Below are 19,663 nucleotides of genomic sequence, written 5' to 3' on the forward strand. Positions count from 1 at the left end.
CAGCACGGTGGCTCAGTGGATAGCACTGCAGCCTTGCAGCGCTGTTGTCCTGGGTTCTAATCCCACCTTGGACAACATCTGCAAGGAGTTTGTATGTTCACCCCGTGTTTGCGTGGGTTTCCTCCGGGTACTTCGGTTTCCTCCCATATTCCAAAGACATACTGATAGGGAATTTAGATTGTGAGCCCCATTGCGGACAGTGATGATAATGTGTTCAAAACTGTAAAGCGCTGCGGAATATGTTAGCACTATATAAAAAGGTTATTATTATTATTTTTATTATTATTATGGCACTAATAGCGGTCGCGACGCCGCAGGCCACAATCGCAAGGTTTTCAAATTTAGTCCCCAGCTTTTCCCCTTCATACAGGATGGAGTTCTTGGCCACGCCCACCGGCAATTACCGCCATCCATCTTTTCTAGCGCTTCTCGTTCCCTGAGAAGCACTCTCACAGATCTCGGCAGCCATCTTGGTACACCACAGCGCTGATCCTGTAGCGCTGCTCCAGCTCTCCTAATCTCTGGATACCGATCTATGGCCTTCAGGACGATTCATTGCGGACCTCCAGTGGAGACTCAAGACACAGGACCTGGGTAAGCTGCAGACACATAGCTTAACCCTTCCCCTGCTAGTAAGCGCTCTCCTCAAGGCTACTATGTCTCAATCAAGGCCTCACAAAAAGTCTGGGAAAACTCACACAATAAAAATAGCGGGCACCACAAATACAAGTAAATCAGGGATCAACCAAATGCAGATAAAAAAGCAATCAAACAATTAGAGAAGAAAAGATATGCATAACAATGGGATCAACCATCAAAAAATTACAGCTTTATTCATAAAAAAGGCACGACAGAGCATGACAAACATTTAAAAACAATTTAAAAAACCAAGGAAAAACAGCGTATGGCTGATAAGCCACATGCACCCCCCAGACAGATGAAAACAAATACATCAAGCACCTAACAATTCAAAAAGCATTAAATAGCCAAATAGTGCATGTACACACATATAGACATAAGCACTAATACAGTATGTATCCATCTGCTGCCAGCTATACCCTATAGGCATGAAGCACATAAAATGCATAGTTTAAAGTAAATTCCACCTCCCAGACCTATATATTCTATATGGAACAAGATATCACAGTTCAATAAAAGACTGGGAACAGAACAACCATATATAAGTCACCAGGCAATATATCACCTACGGCGTTGGGAATAGGGCGGACAACCAGCTCCAAGAAAGCTGCACAAAGTGCAAAATACGGCAGCAGTAGTGCAATAGAAGGTGCTAATGCTGGGGGGGACCTGAGCCCCACGCGTATCGACGCTACAAGAGCGTCTTCATCAGGGGTAATGTGAAGTAGAAAGTCAATACTCACTTTTATATATAGCCAAATAATATAATATAAGGATCACCTGTGAGGGAACATCGGCGTGCAGTTCCCTGTCAGCGTGTACAGGCAAGCATATACTTCCGGGTCGGCAGCAACGCCTTTCTACCCTAGAGAGGTTGTCCGAACCCCTACTGCTAATTCTGAGATTTCGTATGTCTTTACTAACAGTGTCAAAAAATATCTGAACCACTGGAAAAAGAGAGAAAGACGGTGTGGCTTATGAGGGTAGGTAGGCGCCCTGTGAATCTTTTATACTCACCAGGTCCCCTCTCGTTCTCCTCCAGAAGCTCCAAAAGATCATGGAACATCTGCCTATCTTCATCCGGGAGTGTGTCAATTACTGATGGCTTGTGATAAAGAAGTTTAAAAGTCAACTGCCTGCAAAAAAGGTATAGATCTTTAGTAAGTTCAAACTTATTCAAGGGATTAGTGGGTGAGAAGGAAAGCCCCTTGGAGAGTACCGACACCTCCCCAGGTGACAGGGAATAGGAGGACAAATTGACAATCTACAACCCCATTATGCTCCGTCTCAGGCTCTAGAATCTATCTCCGGTTGTTCCTCTTGGGGTATCTCCTGTGGTTCGGAGACCAGTCCTGATGGCTCCATGTCTTTCACCTTCCTTTTGCGTGGCTTACGCCTGCCCCTCCTACGGCGCCTTCCTGGTCGCTCATGTCGGATGATAAAAAACCATCACTTGAAACAGGGTCCACATGTACAAATCGTGCCTGTTCCCCCAATGTGGGCGCAGGCATCCTCCTAGCGTTACCACGGTGTGTCCACTTATACGCCCTCTGATTGTCAAAATCGGATTTGTCACGTTGAAATTTACATGTCTTCCCTTTTATCACCTCCTTCTCAAACAAATCAATAGTAGTTTTTAACCGCTCTTTAAAGGGGACAACCTGTCCCTGATTATCAAAAGTATCCAACTTTTGCTCCTTGAGCTTGATTTCCTCCTTCAATTGGGCAATTAGAGCCTGATTATGCTCCAGCAACATCTCAATTAATATGGAGGAACATTTAAACAATCCCGTCTCCCAAGTACTTCGGAGAGCTGTAACCACCTCCCACGCCGGGAAAATCTGCACCCGCAAGCCACGCGGTATAAGTTTCAGTTTTCTATATTCCTCCAAACTTTTCACATTCCACCAGGCCTTGGAAGCTTTTTGGTTGAGACTGCAGTTATTCTAATGTTTATGCGTTAATTTTATCATACTGCGAAGGCGTATACTTTCTTAACTTTTTGATCTTTGGCAGTAAGTCCGTATTATGTCAACGCTACTGTGCCCATGACAATTCTGAAGCAGAGGCTGTACTTGTTACAGCCTCGGGAGTTTAGCAGCAACAGTACGTTATGTAAGCGTTCGGTCACTAGGAGCATGCCCATGTAGGGGTGCCATGTTTGATGCTCCCATGGCAACCCTGCAGCCGAGATTATGCTTACTACAGCCTTGGGAGTACTATAGTGACACACTGCGCAAGCGCGGTAGGGTCACATCTGCCGACCCGGAAGTATATGCTTGCCTGTACATGCTGCCCGGGAACCGCACGCCGATGTTCCCTCACAGGTGATTCTTATTATATTATATTGTTTGGCTATATAAAAGTGAGTATTGACTTTCTACTTCACATTACCCCTGATGAAGATGTTCTTGTAGCGTCGATACGCGTGGGGCTCAGGTTCCCCCCCAGCACTAGCACCTTCATTTGCACTACTGCTGCCGTATTTTGCACTTTGTGCAGCTTTCTTGGAGCTGGTTGTCCACCCTATTCCCAATGCCGTAGGTGATATATTGCCTGGTGACTTATATATGGTTGTTCTGTTCACAGTCTTTTATTGAACTGTGATATCTTGTTCCATATAGAATATATAGGTCTGGAAGGCGGAATTTACTTTAAACTATGCATTTTATGTGCTTCATTGTTATGGTCCGGTGACCCTGGAGCCGCATGAGACTATCTCTGGAGTAGGTGGTACCTGTACTAACCGCAACCCTAAACTGACACCGCAACTAGAAGTAGCCGTGGGGTGTACCTAACACGGCCTAGACACCTTGACACAGCCAGAGGACTAAATACCCCTAAAGTTGGAAATGGGAATTCTATCTTGCCTCAGAGCAGTACCCCAAAGGATAGACAGCCCCCCACAAATATTGACTGTGAGTTTAAGAGGAAGGACGTACGCAGGCAGAAAAACAGGATTTAGCAAAAAAGGCACTTCTAGCTAAATAGAAAAGGATAGGACAGAATTCTAAGCGGTCAATATTAAAACCCTAAAAAATATCCACAGCAGAAAATACTATATTCTACATCTAACTAAAGACATAGAATGTATATCTGCATCTCCAGAGAATCCAGCATGACAGGAAAATCCAAACAAAGTCTAAGCTGGACAAAAACACAATAAATTGCACTGAACAGTAAAGCACACTGCAAGTATGCTGCAGGGACAAAAAAACAGACACTTATCTTAGCTGAATTGACAGCAGGGCATGAGGAGCCAGACAGAGATGCAATCCCTCCAAGAACAATTGACAACTGGCAGGGACTCCTGGATCCTACACACCTAAATACCTAATATAGCAGCAATTCTCAGAAACACCTGCCCTGGATTACAACCCAGAGACAACTGCACTACCACTAACAACCACCGGAGGGAGCCCAAGAGCAGAATTCACAACAGTACCCCCCCTTGAAGAGGGGTCACCGAACCCTCACCAGAGCCCCCAGGCCGATCAGGACGAGCCCGATGAAAGGCACGGACCAAATCAGCAGCATGGACATCAGAGGCAAAAACCCAAGAATTATCCTCCTGGCCATAACCCTTCCACTTGACAAGGTACTGAAGCTTCCGCCTTGAAAAACGAGAATCCAAAATTTTCTCAACCACATACTCCAACTCCCCATCAACCAACACAGGGGCAGGAGGATCAACAGAGGGAACAACGGGCACCACATATTTCCGCAATAAAGATCTATGGAAAACATTATGGATGGCAAAAGAGGCCGGAAGGGCCAAACGAAAAGACACTGGATTGATAATCTCAGAAATAATATAAGGACCAATAAACCGAGGCTTAAACTTAGGGGAAGAAACCTTCATAGGAACATGACGGGAAGACAACCAGACCAAATCCCCAACCCGCAGCCGGGAACCAACACACCGACGACGGTTAGCAAAACGCTGAGCCTCCTCCTGAGACAACACCAAATTGTCCACCACATGAGCCCAAATTTGCTGCAACCTGTCAACCACAGAATCCACACCAGGACAATCAGAAGGCTCAACCTGCCCTGAAGAAAAATGAGGATGAAAACCAAAATTACAAAAGAAGGGCGAAACCAAGGTAGCCGAACTAGCCCGATTATTAAGGGCAAACTCGGCCAATGGCAAGAAAGCCACCCAATCATCCTGATCAGCAGACACAAAGCATCTCAAATAAGTTTCCAAAGTCTGATTAGTTCGCTCGGTCTGGCCATTTGTCTGAGGATGAAATGCGGAAGAAAAAGACAAATCAATGCCCAGCCTAGCACAAAAGGCCCGCCAAAACCTAGAAACAAACTGGGAACCTCTGTCGGACACAATATTCTCCGGAATACCATGCAAACGAACCACATGCTGAAAAAACAACGGAAACAAATCAGAAGAGGAAGGCAATTTAGGCAAAGGCACCAAATGAACCATCTTAGGAAACCGGTCACAAAACTTATTTCAACTGCAGGACTAGAAACCTAGTCTATGCTCTGGTGTGCCCGTGTCCAAAGGTTTATGTTGGTCAAACAACCCAAGAACTCAGGAAGAGAATCCAGCAACATTTTTCGAATATCACCATGGCAAATAAGGACAGGATAAAAGGAAAGTCCCTCACTTCAGTGGCTACACATTACCTCACGGACCACAATTCCCTGTGGAAAGGAACCAGGATTTTGGGTTTGGACAAAGTCCCCGTAAACATCAGAGGGGGCAACATTACGTCGGAACTACTTAGACGGGAGTCTAAATGGATCTTCGATCTGAACTCTGTAGCCCCAAATGGACTTAACGAGGACCTGCTGTTTACCGGCTTCTATAAATGTATTTGACTTGTTTTCTTGAGGGGATGAAAGGAGAGGGAGAGGGGTGGTTGATACCCAGTAATTTGTATATGTTATTCCAAAGCTCGTCTATTATAGACTTTTTCTGATGGACAGTATATTGTGCTATTAGACATTGGATATGTGTATCTGTAACTAATTTCCCCTTTTTCACTTTTTTACCTATATGGACAGCATATTACTCCTTTTGGTAGGACTGTACCACCCTTTGGTGGTTTGCGTCCTCCCTCCTTTGGAACAGCGGGTACTTGTCTTCTCTTTTTAGGATGATACAAATCTGGGTGATCACACACAGTGGCCAGTGTTGGGGGCTCCCCCCCCCCTTTTTTTGAGGGGACTTTCTACCAGTCATCGGTGTTGCAACATGGGTTTCTCTGGAGTATATGTCCCTTAGCAACATTGAGCTTTCTTCCTCATTAGTTCGGTATTCCCCAGTGAATTTAGTATTCCGTTTCTTTTTTGGAAAGTTCTGTATTTTACACATGGCCAATGTCAGCGGGAACATTATCTGTTTCAAAGTGTTTATCAACAGGTGTAGGTTGCTATTACTGAGTAATTACTGGGGCATCTCCCTAAATGGGACGGGATAATGTTATAAGCATTGTGATTATGTGACTCATTAAGTGCCTCATATTATGCATACTATGCGAATCTTTCTTTGTTGATTTTTAATAGGGACTCCCACAATCGGTCTCCTCTTGTTCACTTTTTGATGTCACCTAAGATAGATATCATTGATAGGTAGGGGTCTTCTCTTGTGGCTGCAGACAGTTGCCTATATAATGGGCATCCTGCACTGGATAATGGTGTTTTGGAGTGTTTTATCCATCTCGGGTCACCCCTTTGGGGATGCCTATATATTTTTAGTGAGTAGCGGTGGGTAACATGTCACCATACGCCGCTTCTATTCCGGTACAGGTGTGAGTGATGCCTATATTAAGTTATGTGACTACTGAGCACTAGAGTTCTCTTTCTCATGCAGCCAATTATAATGGTAACTATTGTACGTTCCTGCATCTACACAAGCACAGTTCTGTGGTTTCTCTGGAATTGATACACAAGCAATACGTTACTGCGCCTTTGCTCTGCGTTTATGGCCATTAGGCGACTATGTCTTTGGTTCTGAAGAGAATCGGCGCCTGCGTAGACTATATTTCATAGCAATACTTGGCATCTACGGATATCCTCCATTATATCTGAATTTATGCCTAGGTAGCTATGTGGTTGTCACTTGGTGCAGCCTGACCCTATATGTGTGCGGAGTTCCTCTGCGCCTGTGATTATGTTGATGGTTATGAGGAAATTAGTTCCTTGGCTTTGAATAAGCCAGGCGCCTGCGCAGCAGGTGTCCCCGACCAGCGACTGCAGTCTCTGGTTAACCTCCCTGTGCCGGTATTCATAGGTCGGTACTTACACATACTTATTAGCGTCTATGGCTACAGGGTTACTGTGTGTCTGGCTTGGAATAAGCTAGGCATCTGCGCGACAGGTATTCCGTAGCAGTGTTTGGTGATACCATTGAATCTATGTGTATTTACGCATGCGCAAATGAGGTTGTCATATGGTACAGCCGGACTTGGCATGCACGCTGTGTTGATCTACGCCAGGTTTATTTATTTATATGGTAACTAGGAAACCAAGTCTTTTTTCAACATACCAGGCGCCTGTGCAGTAGATACTTCCTACTTGTGACCGGCGTCTCTGGCTGACTATCGTGTGCCGATACTTTGTTGTTAACATTTATATTAAACAAACTGCCGGTTCCCTTGATATTTGTACTCTCTATCCACGCCGAAAGTATGCGGCTATTAGTGTCTATAGGTGAGCTAGTATATGCCTTTGCCTTTTGTTTTCAGTTGCCTAGCAATGATGGTTTCCGGCCGTGGAGACCGGAGCATGCGCAATGGACTGTACTACATGCCGCTGACCTCGTGTGACTACCCACGGCTGCATTCAATTATACGTCATTATATAAGGTATATAAACATAGATGATGGAAGCGAAAATCATACCCCTGATGAAGCCACTCTAGTGGCGACACGCGTCGGGTTTTCGTTCTCTTTCATGCCTGGTGTGATCTGAGGGGTATTAATCCCGTTTGCCTCATGGGGATATTTTGGATGTGCTTGCTCTGGTCTTAGCTTACCTATGGGTGATTAGCTTACTCAGAATGCTATATTTTGGTTCCATATGAGTCTATCACTTTTGCAGGACATTTGGGGTAATTATATCTGTTCCTTTTTTTTTTTTAATGTGTTGAGTATATCTACATTGCTGAGTGCTCTCAACTGCGTTGATATATGATCTGTGACTGCCTATGCAAAAATCTTATTATGGATTTATCCTCAGTCTCTGTAGTAGTGCTTATGTGCTTACACTGAAATCAATCTAGGCTCTATGGTGGAATTTTTTATACTTTGCACATTGTTAAATATGCTGTCCATATAGGATTCCTGGGATCAGGTGCATGTGCATACACTTACGTATTTTTCATTGTCCCCTATAAATTTGTTTCCAGGCATGTGCCTTATTTTGGGCAATAGTTTTTTCTGACTGTTTTTAAATGTTTTTAATGTTATCTATGCTATACCTTAATAAAGTTGTGTGATTTTTTCTGCATAAATATCCTGCTGTCTGGTGATCCCCGTTTTTATGGCCTTTGCTTTTTCTCTTGTGTTGCACAGGAAACCGGTCACAAACCACCCAGATAACTGACATCCTCTGGGAAACCGGAAGATCTGAAATAAAATCCATAGAAATATGCGTCCAGGGCCTCTCAGGGACCGGCAAAGGCAAAAGCAACCCACTAGCGCGGGAACAACAAGGCTTGGCCCGCGCACAAGTCCCACAGGAATGCACAAAAGAATGCACATCCCGCGACAAAGAAGGCCACCAAAAGGACCTACCAACCAAATCTCTGGTACCAAATATACCAGGATTTCCAGCCAACACAGAACAATGAACCTCAGAAATCACTTTACTAGTCCATCTATCAGGAACAAACAGTTTCCCCACTGGACAGCGGTCAGGTTTGTCAGCCTGAAATTCCTGAAGAACCTGTCGTAAATCAGGGGAGATGGCAGAAAGGACCACCCCTTCCTTCAGAATGCCGACCGATTCAAGGACCTCAGGAGAATCAGGCAAAAAGCTCCTAGAGAGGGTATCAGCCTTAATATTCTTAGAACCCAGAAGATACGAGACCACGAAATCAAAACGGGAGAAAAACAGGGACCATCGAGCCTGTCTAGGATTTAGCCGCTTGGCAGACTCGAGGTAAATCAGATTTTTATGATCGGTCAAGACCACAATACGGTGCTTGGCTCCCTCAAGCCAATGTCGCCATTCCTCGAACGCCCACTTCATAGCCAACAACTCCCGATTGCCGACATCATAATTGCGCTCAGCAGGCGAAAACTTTCCGGAAAAGAAGGCACATAGTTTCATCAAGGAACCATCAGAATTCCTCTGAGACAAAACGGCCCCTGCCCCAATCTCAGAAGCGTCAACCTCAACCTGAAATGGAAGAGAAACATCCGGCTGACGCAACACCGGGGCAGAAGTAAATCGGCGTTTAAGCTCCTGAAAGGCAGAGACCGCCGCAGAGGATCAATTCGTCACATCAGCGCCTTTCTTCGTCAAATCGGTCAGGGGTTTAACCAAACTGGAGAAGTTAGCAATGAAACGGCGATAAAAATTAGCAAAGCCCAAAAATTTCTGTAGGCTCTTCACGGATGTGGGCTGAATCCAATCATGAATGGCCTGAACCTTAACTGGATCCATCTCTATAGATGAGGGAGAAAAAATGAAGCCCAAAAAAGAAACCTTCTGCACTCCAAAGAGACACTTAGACCCCTTCACAAATAAAGCATTATCACGAAGGATCTGAAATACCATCCTGACCTCTTTCACATGAGACTCCCAATCATCGGAAAAAATCAAAATGTCATCCAAATATACAATCATAAATTTATCAAGATAATTCCGGAAGATATCATGCATGAAGGACTGAAAAACAGATGGAGCATTAGAGAGCCCGAATGGCATCACAAGGTATTCAAAATGGCCTTCGGGCGTATTAAACGCAGTTTTCCATTCGTCACCCTGCTTAATACGAACAAGATTATATGCCCCTCGAAGGTAAATCTTAGTAAACCAACTAGCCCCCTTAATCCTAGCAAACAAATCAGAAAGCGAAGGCAAAGGGTATTGAAATTTGACCGTGATCTTATTCAAGAGGCGATAATCAATACAGGGTCTCAAGGAGCCATCCTTCTTGGCAACAAAAAAAATCCCGCTCCCAATGGTGAAGAAGATGGCCGAATATGCCCTTTCTCCAAAGACTCCTTAACATAACTCCGCATGGCAGTATGTTCTGGCACAGACAGGTTGAAAAGTCGGCCCTTAGGTAACTTACAGCCTGGAATCAAGTCAATAGCACAATCACAGTCCCTATGCGGAGGAAGGGAACTGGACTTGGGCTCATCGAATACACCCTGAAAATCAGACAAAAACTCTGGAATTTCAGAAGAGGGGGAAGAGGAGATTGACATCAAAGGAACGTCATTATGAACCCCCTGACAACCCCAACTAGTCACAGACATAGATTTCCAATCTAACACCGGATTATGTACCTATAACCATGGAAAACCCAGCACAATAGCATCATGCAAATTATGCAACACCAGAAAACGACAATCTTCCTGATGGGCTGGCGCCATGCACATGGTTACCTGTGTCCAAAACTGGGGTTTATTTTTAGCCAAAGGTGTAGCATCAATGCCCCTTAAAGGAATAGGGTTCTGCAAAAACTGCAAGGGGAAACCACAACGCCTGGCAAATTCAAAGTCCATTAAGTTCAAAGCGGCGCCTGAATCCACAAATGCCATGACAGAAAATGACGACAATGAGCAGATCAAGGTCACAGATAGCAGAAATTTAGGTTGTACAGTACTGATGGTAACTGAACTAGCGATTCTCTTTGTACGCTTAGCGCAGACCGAAATGACATGAGAAGCATCGCCACAGTAGAAACACAACCTATTCTGACGTCTGAATCCCCGTTGTTCTGCTCTAGACAGAATCCTATCACACTGCATAGGCTCAAGTATCTGCTCTGAGGACAACGCCACAGTGCGCACAGTTCTGCGCTCCCGCAAGCGCCGATCGATCTGAATGGCCAGAGACATAGAATCACTCAGACCAATAGGCGTGGGAAACCCCAGCATAACATCTTTAATAGATTCAGAAAGACCTTTTCTGAAAATTGCCGCCAAAGCATCCTCATTCCATTTAGTCAGCACAGACCACTTTCTAAATTTCTGACAATACAATTCTGCGGCTTCTTGACCCTGAGACAGGGCCAACAAGGTCTTCTCCGCATGATCCACAGCATTAGGTTCATCATATAATAACCCTAGAGCCTGAAAAAAGGTGTCTACATTAAGCAATGCCGGATTCCCAGATTCCAGGGAAAATGCCCAATCCTGAGGATCGCCACGCAGCAGGGAAATGACAATTTTAACCTGCTGAATGGGATCACCAGAGGAACGAGATTTCAGAGCAAAAAACAGTTTACAGTTATTTTTAAAACTCAAAAATTTGGACCTGTCCCCAAAAAACAAATCAGGAGTCGGAATCCTAGGCTCTAAAATCGGAGTCTGAACAATATAATTGGAAATAGCTAGAGAAGCTAATCCCTGAACATCCATGCTAGCACAAAACTCTTCAGTCACCCAGAGGAAAAGAGGGAAGGAAAGACAAAACAGACTACAGAAAAAAAATGGCTCAACACTTTCCTTCCCTTCTTCTGAGATGCGTTTAACTCATTGTTGGCCAGTTGTACTGTTATGATCCGGTGACCATGGAGCCGCATGAGACTATCTCTGGAGTAGGTGGTACCTGTACTGACCGCAACCCTAAACTGACACCGCAACTAGAAGTAGCCGTGGGGTGTACCTAACACGGCCTAGACACCTCGACACAGCCGGAGGACTAAAAACCCCTAAAGTTGGAAATGGGAATTCTATCTTGCCTCAGAGCAGTACCCCAAAGGATAGACAGCCCCCCACAAATATTGACTGTGAGTTTAAGAGGAAGAATGTACGCAGGCAGAAAAACAGGATTTAGCAAAAGAGGCACTTCTAGCTAAATAGAAAAGGATAGGACAGAATTCTAAGCGGTCAGTATTAAAACCCTAAAAAATATCCACAGCAGAAAATACTATATTCTACATCTAACTAAAGACATAGAATGTAAATCTGCATCTCCAGAGAATCCAGCGTGACAGGAAAATCCAAACAAAGTCTAAGCTGGACAAAAACACAATAAATTGCACTGAACAGTAAAGCATACTGCAAGTATGCTGCAGGGACAACAAATCAGACACTTATCTTAGCTGAATTGACAGCAGGGCATGAGGAGCCAGACAGAGATGCAATCCCTCCAAGAACAATTTACAACTGGCAGGGACTCCTGGATCCTACACACCTAAATACCTAATATAGCAGCAATCAGCAGAAACACCTGCCCTGGATTACAACCCAGAGACAACTGCACTACCACTAACAACCACCGGAGGGAGCCCAAGAGCAGAATTCACAACACTTCATGCCTATAGGGCAGGGGTCCCCAACTCCAGTCCTCAAGGCCCACCAACAGGTCATGTTTTCAGGATTTCCTTAGTCTTGCCCAGGTGATAATTGCATCACCTGTGCAATACAAAGGAAATCCTGAAAACATGATCTGTTGGTGGGCCTTGAGGACTGGAGTTGGGGAACACTGCTATAGGGTATAGTTGGCAGCAGATGGATACATATTAGTGCTTATGTCTATATGTGTGTACATGCATTATTTGGCTATTTAATGCTTTTTGAATTGTTAGGTGCTTGATGTATTTGTTTTCATCTGTCTGGGGGGGTGCATGTGGCTTATCAGCCATACGCTGTTTTTCCTTGTTTTTTTAATTGTTTGTCATGCTCTGTCGTGCCTTTTTGTATGAATAAAGCTGTGATTGTTTGATGGTTGATCCCATTGTTATGCATATCTTTTCTTCTCTAATTGTTTGGTACCTCTTGTAAAGCCTCATTACCCCGGGGTCACAATACTGCATTGTGCACAGCTTGTGAACCGGTGACCGTTCAGGAACCACCTGTTACTGATACCGAACCCAGTGAGCCTAGTCCCCCTGAGTGGGCTACCTCCCTTACCCGGTCTGTGGCATCCCTGGCAAAAGTGTTAGAATCGTTCCGAGACCCCTTCTCTAACCAGGGCAATCTTACGGACGACGCTTCCGATCCTCAAAACCCCTCATACTCTAGGTGTCGTACCTTGCCAAGGAGCTCTCGCTCGTCCAGGAAAAGGACTCATGCCATATCCCCAGACCATCACCGGGTTTCGGGTTCTGAGAGCTCCATTTCTCGACCCCCTTCCATTTGGGCTAGTAGAGAACCTGTTTCAGAGGATGATTCTGACACGTCCCTAGATCAGGAATTTCATCATGATCAGGAGATTCTCGACTGATTGAGTCAGTGAATAAGGCTATGAAACTTGAGGAGGAACCTTTATCTAAAACGGATCACACCGTGTCCTTTAAGAGGACCAAGCGAGCTTACAAAGTGTTCGCCACTCATCCCGAATTTAAGGAAATCGTTGAATCTCATAGGATCCGTCTCGATAAACGATTCACAGGGCAGAAGCCCATGGAATCAAAATATCCCTTTGCACAGGATCAAAGAAAAGATTGGTCGCAATCTCCCCAGGTAGATCCTATGGTATCATGCCTGGCTACTAAATATATTTTATCCTCTTCGGAGGGTGCCTCTATCAAAAACCCAACCGATCGTCAGATTGACAATATGGCGCGTTCAGCCTTTGAAGCCTCAGCAGCCGCACTCTTCCCATCCTTTGCTACTATGTGGGTGGCTAAGGCTATGACCCACTGGGCTGAGGTCTTGTCTGCAGCAGTGCTCAATGCCAACCTCCCTCCCGAGATAGAAGACCTCGCTACTCAGATAGCCAGAGCTGGAGATTTTGTAGTTACCGTGTCCCTTGACACTGCTAACAGTGCTTCGCAAGCAGCAGCAAACGCCATCACCACCTGGAGGTCCTTATGGCTCAGGGACTGGCATGCGGATTCGGCTTCCAAAAAGTCATTGACTTCTCTTCCATATCAGAGCAGTCGCCTTTTTGTGCGAAAAGCTCGACCAATTAATTTCTGACGCCACTGGAGGGAAGAGTACATTTCTTCCACAACAGAGACCCTTTTATCCCTTTTGGAACCAGCAGCAGCAGGCTCGGTCCCGATTTTTTCACTTCAACTCAAATTGGTTCTCTACTTCCACATCTTCCGGACCTGGCCGGGCACAACGTAGGGATAGAGGTCCTCAGACCTCTTACAAACCTTCCCCCTCTTGGAGAGGCAGGTCTAGGCAGTCAGGGTCCAGAGGGTCCAGACCGGGCAGGTCTCCCACACAATGACTCCCTGTGGTATCCGGAGGACCCCCTCAAAGTAGGCGGCCACCTGCTTTCCTTCAGCGACGCGTGGCTCTCGGTCATTCATGACGAATGGGTCCACGACCTAGTGTCCTCCAGATAAAAGAGAGTTTTCCTCTCTTCCACCAAATCGCTTTTTCCTGTCTTCTCCTCCCAGGGCAAAGGCATCACAGTTCTTCTAGGCCATAAGCTCTCTAAAAGAAGATGGGGTTATTATCCCGGTTCCTCAAAGCGAAAGGTTTCAAGGTTTTTATTCAAACCTGTTCATTGTTCCAAAGAAGGACGGTACAGTACGGCCCATACTGGACCTAACACTGCTGAACAAGTTTGTCAGGGTGCGACGGTTCCGGATGGAATCGCTTAGTTCTGTCATCGCCTCCATGAAGAAAGGCGAGTTGCTGGCGTCCATAGACATCCAGGACGCGTACCTCCACATTCCTATCTTACCGTTTCACCAAAGGTTTCTTCGCTTTGCAGTCCAGGAAGATCACTTTCAATTTGCTGCTCTGCCCTTCGGCCTCGCCACTGGTCCCAGGGTATTCACCAAGGTCATGGCGGCCGCCATGGCCATCTTCCATACCCGAGGTGTGGTGGTGTTACCGTATCTAGACGATATCCTCATCAAAGGCCCCTCTTTCCGCACCTGCAAGGAGGCCGAGACCATCACAATAGATACTCTTTCTCACCTGGGTTGGAAGATAAACTTCCAAAAATCTTCCCCAGTACCGGCTCAGCGAATTTCCTTTCTAGGAATGATACTGGACTTGTCCCAGGGGTTGGTACTTCTTCCCTCGGAAAAGATCTCAGTCTTACACCGGGAAGCTCAGAAGCTCTCCCAACCTCATACTCACTCTCTACGTTTCAGTATGAGAGTCCTCGGCAGGATGGTAGCAGCTATAGAGGCGGTCCCATTCGCTCAACTACACCTCCGCCCCTTACAACATGCTCTCCTGGCTGTGTGGGACAGGAAACCGTCCTCTCTCGATCGTCATTTCCTCCTTCCCCAGCGAGTTAGACAGTCTCTCAGGTGGTGGACTTTGAAGTCCTCCCTAAATCAAGGGAAGTCTTTTCTCCCAGTACACTGGCTAGTTGTGACAACAGATGCCAGTCTTCTGGGCTGGGGAGAGGTGTTCCACCATCACACTGCTCAGTGCCGCTGGTCTCTTCAGGAAGCACGCCTGCCCATCAACATCCTGGAAATAAGGGCAATCAGGTTGGCTCTTCTCCAATTCCATCCCTTCCTGGCAGGTCGTCTCATCAGGATTCAGACAATGCTATGGCAGTGGCATACATCAACTGGCAGGGGGGAACACGCAGCAAGGCAGCCATGACCGAGGTAGGCCACATCCTCCGCTGGGCCGAGGAAAACCGCTCAATGATCTCAGCAGTTCACATTCCGGGAGTGGAAAATTGGGAAGCAGACTTCCTCAGCCATCAAGGTCTCGACTCCGAAGAGTGGTCTCTCCATCCGGAGATCTTGCACCAGATCTGCTGTCGTTACCCCGGACATGGATCTGATGGCCTCACGGCTAAATTCCATGGTTCCCAACTTCATAACTCGGTCCCACAATTGGCAGCCATCGGGGCAGATGCACTCGTTCACTCGTGGCATCGGTTCCAGCTTCCGTACATATTTACCCCGCTTCATTTACTGCCAAGAGTCATCAAGAAAATCAGAGCGGAGAGGATACCAGTAATCTTGATTGCGCCAGATTGGCCGTGCAGGGCCTGGTACGCCGAACTAGTTACCGATGTCCCCTGACGATTACCGAATCGCAAAGACCTGTTGTCCCATTTACCACCAGAACTCCGAGGCCCTGTGTTTGACGGCATGGCCGTTGAGTCCTGGGTGCTAACACAGGCAGGCTTCTCTCAGAAAGTCATTTCTACCATGATCAGTGCTAGAAAGCCTACGTCTATGCATATATATATCATCGCATTTGGAAGACCTTCTTCGCATGGTGCAAGGACCGAGGACGTTCTCCTCTTGAATTTTCCATTTCTTCCATCCTTAAATTCCTTCAGTCGGGTTTGGACTTAGGTCTCGCTCTTAGTTCTGCCAAAGGGCAGATTTCAGTCTTGTTAGTCCTGTTCCAAAGTAGAATTGCCAACAGATTACAGGGGAAGACATTCATTCAGGGAGTCTCCCATGTGGTGCCGCCCTATAAGATGCCATTAGAACCATGGGACCTTAATTTGGTCCTCGGAGTCTTGCAGGAGGCCCCTTTTGAACCTCTGCAGGACGTTTCCCTGTCTTTTCTGTCATGTAAAGTTGCCTTCCTGGTTGCGGTCACGTCCGTCCAACGAGTCTCAGAACTGGCGGCTTTTGTCTTGTCAAGTTCCTTTCCTCATTTTTCATCAGGATAAGGTGGTTTTGAGAACATCCCTGTCTTTTCTACTGAAAGTTATCTCATCTTTCCACCTCAAAGAGGAAATTGTCTTGCCTTCACTTTGCCCGGCACCAGTACATCGCATCGAGAAGGCTCTTCACACATTGGACTTGGTGAGAGCTCTTAGGAGATACGTCTCAAGGACGGCGTTTTTCCGCAGGTCAGATGCCCTGTTTGTGCTCCCGGAAGGGCCAAGGAAAGGTCTAGCCGCTACCAAAGCTACGATAGCCAAGTGGATTCGTTCAGCTATCCAGGAATCCTACCGAGTGAGGGGTCACTCCGTCCCAGCAGGGATTAATGCTCATTCTACTCGGTCAGTGGGTGCGTCTTGGGCCATCCGGCACCAGGTGTCGGCAGCACAAGTCTGCAGAGCTGTGATTTGGGTCAGCCTGCATACGTTTACGAAACATTACCATGTCCATTCTCAGGCCTCGGCAGATGCGTCCGCTGGCAGACAAATTTTGCAGGCGGCAGTGCCGCATCTGTAACTTGTGGGTACAAGGGTCAAGTGCAGTGGATTGTTTCCCACCCAGGGACTACTTTAGGATGTCCCATGGTCCTGATGTCCCCCAATGAGGCATAGGAGAAATAGGGATTTTTGTGTACTCATTGTAAAATCCTTTTCTCTGAGCCATCATTGGGGGACACAGCACCCACCCTGTTAGCCTATTGGCTTTAGTTTTTTCTGTGTTGACTTGATTTTTACATAGTTCATTCTTGTTATATGTTAAGCTCCTACTGCTTTGTTACTGAACTGGTTCACTTAGAGCCATCAGGAGGGTGTATACTGCAGGGGAGGAGCTATTCTTTATGTGTTAACTTAGTGTCATTCTAGTGGCAGCAGCATAACACCCATGGTCCTGTGTCCCCCAAAGATTGGCTCGGTGAAAAGGATATATTTTCATGGCTCTACTTTGTAAATGCCTGTGAAGTACCTGAGGGTTCAAAGTGCTCACTACACATCTAGAAAAGTTCCTTTGGGGGTATAGTTTCCTAAATGGGGTCACTTGTGGGGGTTTCTACAGTATAAGCACGTCAAGGGCTCTTCTAATGCGACATGGCGTCCACTCTCAATTCCAGGCAATTTTTAGTTCAAAAAGTCAAACAGTGCTCCTTCCTTTCCGAGACCTGCCGTGCGACCAAACAGTAGTTTTCCCCCACATATGGGGTATCAGGGTACTCAAGAGAAATTGCACAACAACTTTTATGGTCCATTTCCCCTGTTACCATTCATGTTTTACTTCCACATTGCTTCAGTTCATGTACGGCACTTGAAGGGTTAATAAACTTCTTGAATGTGGTTTTGAACACCTTGAGGGGTGCAGTTTTCAGAATGGTGTCACTTTTGGGTACTTTATGTCATATGAGCCTGTCAAAGTCACTTCAAATGTGATGTGATTCCTAAAAAAATGGTTTTGCAAATTTTGCTTTAAAAATGATAAACAGCTGGACAACTTTTAACCCTTACAACTTCCTAACAAAAAAATATGTTTCAAAAATTGTGCTGATGTGAAGTAGACATGTGGGAAATGTTATGTATTAACTACTTTGTGTGACATGACTCTGATTTAAGGGCATAAAAATAAAGTTTTGAAAATTGCAAAATTTTCACCTAATTTCTGATTTTTTCACAAATAAATGTCATATCAAAGAAATGAAAGACACTAAAGGATACAACTTTATAATCCTTAGGGGGCTGACAATAATCTAAGCGCTCCCTCCTATAACAACTCTCCCTGACCTGCTTCCTGAGGACGGTGTGCCAAGCATCGCGTCACTGGGTCTTCTATAAACCCGATAACGTGATGCGGCCGGACAGTCACAGTAATACCAGTAGCCAACATGGCTGCAACACTACCATGTATGGCGGGCAATCCCCGCATGTTTATTGTCCGGGAACTCGAGCACGGCGCTCCATCACCTGCGATACTCCAGTAACAAGCTTGTCCGAGCCCCCGATGCCGGATCGAGTAGTGGAGAGCGTCTCACTCATCAGTAGTATCTACATTATTGTGCTGGAGCCAGGAGAGGAATCATCGCATTGTGGGAGAACTTCTCTGGGCTTCTGTCCTCTCATCCTGCAGGTGTCTGACTGGGTCTAATGTGGAACCGGCGAAGCCGCATTCTGTCCACAGATGTTACCTCACTGCTCACACCACACAGGGACCCCAAAAGTCTCAGCGCTGAAGGGGTAAATGTGTCCCTCCCGCCCAGTAATGGAGAATCTCCAGCACTTACCTCCACCTGCAGGGGCACACCACATGTATGACTGTTCTGTGAGCACAGGACCTGTGATGAGGTCACAGGAGGGGAGGAGTCAGCGGTCACATGATCAGGGGCCTCAGTGTATGCAGGACTCTGCTGTGCTGACAAGTATTCAGCTCCTCTGCAGGTGCTGCTCCTTTAAGAACATGTAACGTTGATAAAAGTATAACAATTCCCCCCATTAAGTGATTGGATCCCCCCAGATCTTTCATAGACCTTAGTGATATTACAGACGGGAGATTCCAAGAGCGCTAGATTCAGGGGTAATCCTAGTGCTGACTGAGCCGTGCGCCTCCATCTAAGAGAGCGGCCACAACCCCAGACGATGCAGCGGCCGGAGCAATGTTATTGATGGAGGGAATTTCTGAGAGCAGCAAATTAATAAGAATGTTTTACCGGAACCTCCTGGGGCATCAAGGAAATCCGTCTCCCATTCCCACCTGGAATCTGAGCCATAATTGCCAAATCCCCCGATCTGTGGTCATCAACCAGAAGAGACTTATTTACTGGGACAAATCCCCTCATCTTCCCCAAATCCTGGCTTTTCTCTCCCAGAATATCTCTCCCATAACACAAAGGCTGGTGGAGCTGGTGCCGGTGACCTGATGCTATTAGAGGGTCACTACTGACACATTGGCTCCTTTCTTCTAGAGTCAGGAGGACTGTGGTGGATCTGTCGGCAGTGACATTTATGGCTAAGTCCGGATGACCTCTCCTGTGCTCTCTATGAATATCTCCTCTAGGATATTCTGTGTATTTGTCCCACAGAGCCCGGGGATTGGAAGGTGCACAGGTTGTAGGTATTATAGGGAGCAGGTTAGAAGATGAGGAGGAAAGCGAGTGAGGGACGTCTCCTGCAATGTCAGGTCCCAGTGTGGACCATCCTCCATCAGACCACGCTTTTGGCATGGCCTCCCTGTAAGTGTTTGTTGGCTCAGTTGTATGTACAGAAGATGCTCACTCTCCACCTTGGCATACAGATCTACTACACATTGATGAGAAAGTTGCCTCCATTGTTGTCTGAT

General features: G+C 46.2%; 1 protein-coding gene across 5 annotated transcripts in view; it reads right to left on the minus strand.

The window, feature by feature from the left end:
• LOC143767679 (uncharacterized) overlaps nucleotides 1-18,725 on the minus strand; it is an 86,738-nt gene extending 68,013 nt beyond the window's left edge. For 2 of the 5 annotated variants that reach the window (XM_077256162.1, XM_077256160.1), the window contains exon 1: nucleotides 18,612-18,649. Coding sequence is in view for 1 of the 5 variants with exons in the window: in XM_077256161.1 (XP_077112276.1) it covers nucleotides 18,612-18,636 (25 nt within the window). In the remaining 4 variants the exon portion in view is untranslated. Of the gene's footprint in view, nucleotides 1-18,611 lie in introns of all 5 variants that reach the window. The other 3 variants (XM_077256161.1, XM_077256158.1, XM_077256159.1) reach the window with 3 other exon arrangements.
• Nucleotides 18,726-19,663: the final 938 nt, after the last annotated feature.

This window comes from Ranitomeya variabilis, chromosome 4 (assembly GCF_051348905.1).
Source record: "Ranitomeya variabilis isolate aRanVar5 chromosome 4, aRanVar5.hap1, whole genome shotgun sequence".
Classification (NCBI taxonomy): Eukaryota; Metazoa; Chordata; class Amphibia; order Anura; family Dendrobatidae; genus Ranitomeya; species Ranitomeya variabilis.